Genomic DNA, 7,325 nt, shown 5'->3' on the forward strand with positions numbered 1-7,325 from the left:
TTGGTAGTTAAAAGCAATACATGTAGCCATAATATATTTCCTTCACTGTATTGTTACAGTAAAGTCGTATGTATAAAACGGTACATAAACAAGTGTGTAGGCTACTGAACATAGTAAACTGTCAAAGAAAAGAGATATGTAATTGCCTATAAACCTTTACTTTGACATACGGAAATGCGTGGATAGGCTTATTTGATATCCATACTTTCTCTCGTTTGTTTATTTTTGTGGGTAGCATTCTACATTTCACAGTTGTGACAGAACACCCGTCTCCCACATGTCCAATCTTCATAATCATCAACCTAGGCTTCTCTTACCTCTGACCAAAAAAGTCTAGCGCAAGTGTAAAATGTTGGACAAGTAGTTTAAACTTAGTGCTGTGTATCCGCCACAAGAGTGCGCTATTGCACAGATCTTTACATTTTCTGGTGACAGGCCCCAAATCATATTCGACATACAAGACAACACATTGAGCTGTGTTGTCATCCAGTGTTGCTGAGTGGTGTTCAGGAACTTTCTCAATTATACTGAGCAACAACAATGTATCTGGAGAACTTTAATCGTTAATGGGCACTACATCTTATCTTGATCATTAGTTCCTTTCTCTGGCTCTTATTTATTTGGCCCTTCCTAACTCATTTAGTCTGTTCTGTTTATGACATCGGGTCAGTTCAGAGCCTTGGGGCTTGGACAACTTGGACAAGAGTCAAATTGCAGTTGTGTGGATTCGGATAGACTATGCAGTGGCAGTTTTTTCTATGGCTGTTTACTACACAAAACTAGACAAAAATATAGCCGCAAGCGGCAATGAGGGAGCCAAGCAATTAAGCATGAGTTGTCATGGAATTCATGGTCGTTACATAAGACATTGTGACAGTTTCTATCCACAAGCCATCAGGATACTGAATTATGGCGTCCCTAGTCAGTGCTGGATCAACAGATCATAGACACCTGAGCACAAATGTTTCTCCAAACTCATTATTTCATTGTATCTGTCCTCTGCTTTCCATTCCTCCAAACTTCAAGTTATTTTATTATATCTGTCCTCTGCTTTCAAAGTTTTTTCATTGTATCTGTTCTCTGCTTTCCATTTCTCCAAACTTCAAGTTATTTCATTGTATCTGTCCTCTGCTTTCCATTTCTCAAAACTCATTCTTTCATTGTATCTGTCTTCTGCTTTCCATTTCTCCAAACTTCAAGTTCTTTCATTGTATCTGTCCTCTGCTTTACATTTATCCAAACTTCAAGTTTTTTCATTGTATCTGTCCTCTGCTCTCCATTTCTCCAAACTTCAAGTTCTTTCATTGTATCTGTCCTCTGCTTTCAAAGTTCTTTCATTGTATCTGTCCTCTGCTTTCCATTTCTCCAAACTTCAAGTTATTTCATTGTATCTGTCCTCTGCTTTCAAAGTTCTTTCATTGTATCTGTTCTCTGCTTTCCATTTCTCCAAACTTCTAGTTATTTCATTGTATCTGTCCTCTGCTTTCCATTTCTCAAAACTCATTCTTTCATTGTATATGTCCTCTGCTCTCCATTTCTCCAAACTTCAAATTCTTTCATTGTATCTGTCCTCTGCTTTCAAAGTTCTTTCATTGTATCTGTCCTCTGCTTTCCATTTCTCCAAACTTCAAGTTCTTTCATTGTATCTGTCTTCTGCTTTCAAAGTTCTTTCATTGTATCTGTCCTCTGCTTTCCGTTTCTCCAAACTTCAAGTTATTTCATTGTATCTGTCCTCTGCTTTCAAAGTTCTTTCATTGTATCTGTTCTCTGCTTTCCATTTCTCCAAACTTCTAGTTATTTCATTGTATCTGTTCTCTGCTTTCCATTTCTCAAAACTCATTCTTTCATTGTATCTGTCCTCTGCTTTCCATTTCTCCAAACGTCAAGTTCTTTCATTGTATCTGTCCTCTGCTTTCCATTTCTCCAAACGTCAAGTTCTTTCATTGTATATGTCCTCTGCTCTCCATTTCTCCAAACTTCAAGTTCTTTCATTGTATCTGTCCTCTGCTTTCAAAGTTCTTTCATTGTATCTGTCCTCTGCTTTCCATTTCTCAAAACTCATTCTTTCATTGTATCTGTCCTCTGCTTTCCATTTCTCCAAACGTCAAGTTCTTTCATTGTATATGTCCTCTGCTCTCCATTTCTCCAAACTTCAAGTTCTTTCATTGTATCTGTCCTCTGCTTTCAAAGTTCTTTCATTGTATCTGTCCTCTGCTTTCCATTTCTCCAAACTTCAAGTTCTTTCATTGTATCTGTCCTCTGCTTTCCATTTCTCCAAACTTCAAGTTATTTCATTGTATCTGTCCTCAAAACCCTGTAACTGTAGCACCCCCCTAGTGGTCGAAAGTTGGTACATTTATTGTGTGTCCTCAAAATAGGGTCCCAAGTCCATATACTAAATTTGGTTTCTATACGTGAAAGTATTGCTGAAATATGACCCTACTTCCTGTGATTATAGTGTCACAAGTGGTCAAAGCACAACAAATTGATTGTGTGTCCTTGGGATGTGCTCCTAAGTCCACATACCAAGTTTGGTTTTGATAGGTGAAAGTGTTGTTAATTATAACACCCCTAGTGTTCAAACGTCACCAAATGTATTGTAGGTCCTCAGGATGTGTTCACGAGTCCACGTACCAAGTTTGGTGTTCATACGAGAAAGTCTTGCTAATTATAGCGCCCCTAGTGGTCAAAGTTCACCAAACGTATTGTGCGTCCTCACCGTGGGGTCCCAAGTACATATACCAAGTTTGGTTTTGATACATGAAAGTGTTGCTGAGATATGAGCTTACTTCCTGTATCTCTAGCGCCCCCCTAGTGGTTGAAGGTCACCAAATGTATCGTGTGTCCTCAGGATTGGGTCACAAGTCCATACACCAAGTTTGGTTTCTATATATGAAATTGTTGCTGAAATATGAGCCGACTTCCTGTGATTATAGCGCCCCCCTAGTGGTCAAAAGACACCAAATTTATTGTGCATCTTCAGGATGGGGTCCCAAGTCCAAGTACCAAGTTTGGTTTTCACACATGAAACTTTTGCTGAGATAGGAGCCTACTTTCTGTGATTATAGCGCCCCCATAGTGGTCAAGAGTCATCAAATTCATTGAGCCTCCTCCTAATTGGGTCCTAAGCCCATGTACTGAGTTTGGTTTTGATACTTGAAAGCCTTGCCGAAATCTGAGTTCACTTCCTGTTTGGCGGCTTCCCCGCCAAATTCGACTAGTTGTCACGGGTGACCTGTTTAGAATATGGGTCCAAAAAGCAATGCGTTTGTGAGTTATGGTCCGAAGATCGTCTGTGCCAAGTTTCGTGAAAATCGGATGAACTTTGTGACCTGTGAAAACTTTTTAGTGTTTTTGATGAAATCCAATATGGCGGTAGGATTAATTATGCTGACGTCACAAATTGCCATCTGTCAGCTTAAGGACCTCCCAAAGAATTAATAGACATCACGAATATGTTTTAATTCCAAACACATCACCCATTACAGGCCAAAACGTAATTTTGCTTTTTACAGCGCCACCTATTGGTCAAAAGTCATGTAATTTATTGTGCCTCCTCCTAATTGGGTCCTGAGCCCAAGTACTGAGTTTGGTTTTGATACGTGAAAGCCTTTCCGAGATCTGAGTTCACTTCCTGCCGCCAAATTCAATTGGTTGTGACAGGTGACCTGTTTTGCATATGGGTCCAAAAAGCAATGCGTTTGTGAGTTATGGTCCGAAGAACATCTGAGCCAAGTTTCGTGAAAATCGGATGAACTGTGTGACCTGTGAAAAAAGTGTTTTTGATGAAATCCAATATGGCGGAAGATCCATCATGGCGGAAATTGACGCCATGCAGTGTTTTGAACTCGGTTTAGTCCAAGGATTCCAACGATACCTCATTTTTCAAAATCTGGCCAACGGGCCAGAAGTTACATGCGTGAACGCATGTCCAACTTTGGCCTGTTGGTGGCGCTAGAGCGCTTGAGGTGTCAACATGAAACTTGGTGAAATTAATCATGGGACTGTCCCCAATCCGTGTGCCAAATTTCACAACTTTTTACTGTACGGTTCTATTGGCTGCCATAGACTCTCATTGCGGAAGAAAGTTGCATAATAATAGGAATAGGTAGAATCACTAATGGTGCCTCGCAGCTTCGCTGCTTGGCCCCCAATAAGAACACATAGAATCACTATGGGTTGCCTCGCAGCTTCGCTGCTTGGCCCCCAATAAAACTAGCATAGTTATTAATAGTGCCAAATAATATGGTCATTAGAGCCAACTAGCATAATTATGCCAAATAGCATAATTTAGATAACCCTGCTGATACCATTTCCTTCCCAAAGTTAACATGCTTGTTACCTGATGCATAAGTGTGTGGCCACAAGTAAGCCAAGTTAACATTGTGCGATATTGTTTCCTGGCAATGTTTATTGCAGCTCTCCTTTAATCTGATTTTGAGCAGCGATGCATTCATTGTTGGGGCCCCTCGCTTGCTAAGGACTTTCAGACATCAAAGACATAAAACATAAAGGTTTCCCTCCAATGGTGCAAGTTCATACCACCAATCAGCTATTTCTTTTTAAAGCTTGTTATATATGTACATGTCTTATTTACTATGAATTATGTACTTTTTCATTTATGCCTGATAGAATGTACGGAATGTAGTCTACTTGCACTTATTTTTGTAATTGTATCATAATTGTATTTATTAGCCTGAATGTGTATCATTACAAAGATTCAAAACTTTTAAATTCCAACACTAGACTGCCTCAACAAAGTTTGAATCACTTGAAAAGACTACATTAACAAAGCATGCTTGTCAGTAACTTCAGTCTGTTCCAGTGTGTCTGCCAAACTAGGGATAATCCAAAGGCATTAGTTTTTTTTCCCTTAAATACAGAAATCCATACTGAATGGGAGTCTGCTGAGGATTTAAACATCACATGGAGGCCAGCATGGTGTGAGGTGGTTTGAGTTCCTATTGGACAACAGCCAGTACACCACAGCAGGTGGCTCTTATGTCAGTGATAAAATAATTTTATCATAAAAATAGTCTGGAAACTAGATTCTACACCCAAACTCATTTAACTCATGTTATCTGATCACTGGTGGTCATATAGATGATTTGGTGGTTTCATACTAAAACAAACACACTTGTGCCTGGATATGTGTACCTTTTTATTTTCATGTCAGTGGTGCTAACACATGTCTGAGTAATTAAGGGAGCACAGGGATTTTAATATTGAAGGCTGATTTATTTCATGAGAGTTATTGTAATGCTAACAAATGCCTCAACAAAATTATCATTACTGCTATTTCCATTCACGTTTTGAGGATTTCACCAATGTCTTGATTCTTTTATTAAATATTATAAATATGACAGAATCAGGACAAAACTACCTCAGGGGTAAGTTTTAAAATGTAAATTGAGATTGTGTGCCATTGTATTTGAATGATTACTCAACACATTTTCAGTAGAGCACATGAGTTAAAATGCGGTGCCTTTGTCTCATCCTAGAAAATTTGTAGTGGCATGACTTTAAAAGTAGACTATTTTGTTTGTACTTGATGTAAGGTCACTGCAAGCACTTAAGCACTGTGTTTTTATCTCAATGAGTTTATGACAGGTTCTAGTGTTCATCATTTGTTCCATAGACAGTTTTATGAACCTAGAGAACTTTGATTTGCAATGTCTTAGATTAGATATGATTAGATATGATGCAGTGACTTTGATAACTGTGAAAATACTTTTGCGTAATTAAGAAACAAACAGAAAAAACACCCTTTTTTTCCTCTTTCCTTTTTATTATTAATGTTTGAGTTTCACAAAGGGACACATAGGTTGAAATCCTTTGATATATAAGTAAATGCTGGGTCTTGATTGCTGGAATCAACAGGGTAACAGCCAAGGACGCCTGGGATCATGCCTCCCGTTCGTAGATCCGCACAGCCACCACATCATTCATTATACATTTCTGGGGGGTGAGACACAGCACAAGTTGAAATGATCATGCATGTGATCACTTAGATTGTATAGAAACAGTCTTGACAAACAATGATGGATGAAAATTCAGATAGACTAGTCACTTTAAGGTTTGTTTCAAAACGTTGACAAAAGCAACAGGAGCCATTAATTCTGGGTCAAGAAAAAAGGCAAGCACAGCTTTCATGGGATTAGTTTGGCTAAATTCTTTTGTTTCACTTTTTGAGATATGCAAGGATTGACCTGCATTTTCAACAAAGCTGAGCACAGTACATTAACTGCTCTTGTAGTTTCACTATACGTTGTATTAATCATTACACACTCAACATATGATAAGACAAATCCCAGGATTGTTCAGAAAGGTTCAATGGCTTACCGCAACCAGTTTTCCATCCTGCAAGTCTCTTTCAATTGTGGTTTCCTTGCCATCCCACATCTGTTTTTGCAGGAGTTTACCATTTTCCAAGGTAATCAGAGTCTAAGACAGAGAGCATATTTTGTATTGTGGCTATGAGGTTACACAGCATTTTAATAAGTTATATCAAAGATTATATCATGTAAGCACTCACCCTAGTTTTTCTGTCATCTACAGTCGTTTCATCAAATTCTTCATTCAATTTAAATTTTATTTCTGTGGTCTTGAATGTGCTTACACCTTTAACGGAGACGACTCCCTGGTCACCCACACTGATTACTAGACTGGGCTTGGTCATGTTTCCCATTTGGCGAGTAGCAAAGCTCATTCCTGTATTGACAGGAAAAGATGACTTTATAATCTTTTACATGTAAAGTATCATTTCAGTTTTCAGATAAATCTACTGCAACCAAGGCAGTGTATGTAATAAATGCACTGAGCTCATGGCATTGTGAGAACAGTGTGCAATTAGTTCCAACCAAGAAACATAGGTCATTGATTAACTTACCTACTGCCTTCATGTATTCATCAAAGTTCTCGCTGCTTTTCAATGCCCATGTTCCAACAAACTGTTCCATTGTGCTATAGGCCCTTATGTATGTGTATTAATAAAGCTGTCAAAGTTCTCAGATGTACACTGAACACTGAACTCCTTGCTTAAATTTAAAGAGAGCCCCGACACACGTGTCAATTTTTGCAAACCAATCAGTTCAATCAAGCGCCGTATCAAATGATTTCATAGGCTCAAAGCATGAGGAGATTATGGGTGGTTCCACATGAAATCCACCAGGGATTGTGCACTGAGAAAATTCTGATGCAGTGGGTTAACGTACAGGAAAGACTTCTGATAAAGAACAAAGAACACATTGTTTTTCAAAGACAGTTTCATGATTAGCCTCCTTAAATTTGTACATACATGTCTAGCCTAAAAGATGTGTAATTGA

At 38.6% G+C, this 7,325-nt stretch overlaps 1 protein-coding gene across 1 annotated transcript; it reads right to left on the minus strand.

Annotated features, from left to right (window-relative positions):
• Window positions 1-5,824: 5,824 nt before the first annotated feature.
• LOC143103222 (fatty acid-binding protein, adipocyte-like) lies at window positions 5,825-6,959 on the minus strand. The gene is made up of 4 exons (XM_076267040.1): window positions 6,890-6,959; window positions 6,536-6,711; window positions 6,343-6,444; window positions 5,825-5,958 (listed from the first exon to the last, which is right to left on the minus strand). Exons 1-4 carry the CDS (start codon window positions 6,957-6,959, stop codon window positions 5,905-5,907), a joined length of 402 nt encoding a protein of 133 aa, XP_076123155.1. The 3' UTR covers window positions 5,825-5,904.
• Window positions 6,960-7,325: the final 366 nt, after the last annotated feature.

This window comes from Alosa pseudoharengus, unplaced genomic scaffold (assembly GCF_046254945.1).
Source record: "Alosa pseudoharengus isolate Yale_2024_CS ecotype anadromous, Long Island Sound unplaced genomic scaffold, YU_APseudo_1.1 YU_APseudo_1.1_scf_4, whole genome shotgun sequence".
NCBI lineage: Eukaryota > Metazoa > Chordata > Actinopteri > Clupeiformes > Clupeidae > Alosa > Alosa pseudoharengus.

Coding starts and splice junctions, on each gene's coding strand:
- LOC143103222 (XM_076267040.1), bottom strand. CDS start 6,959: ATGGAACAGTTTGTTGGAACATGGGCATTGAAAAGCAGCGAGAACTTT. Junction 6,712..6,889: donor TGAATACATGAAGGCAGTAG/GTAAGTTAATCA, acceptor CTGTCAATACAG/GAATGAGCTTTGCTACTCGC. Junction 6,445..6,535: donor TAGATGACAGAAAAACTAGG/GTGAGTGCTTAC, acceptor TCTCTGTCTTAG/ACTCTGATTACCTTGGAAAA.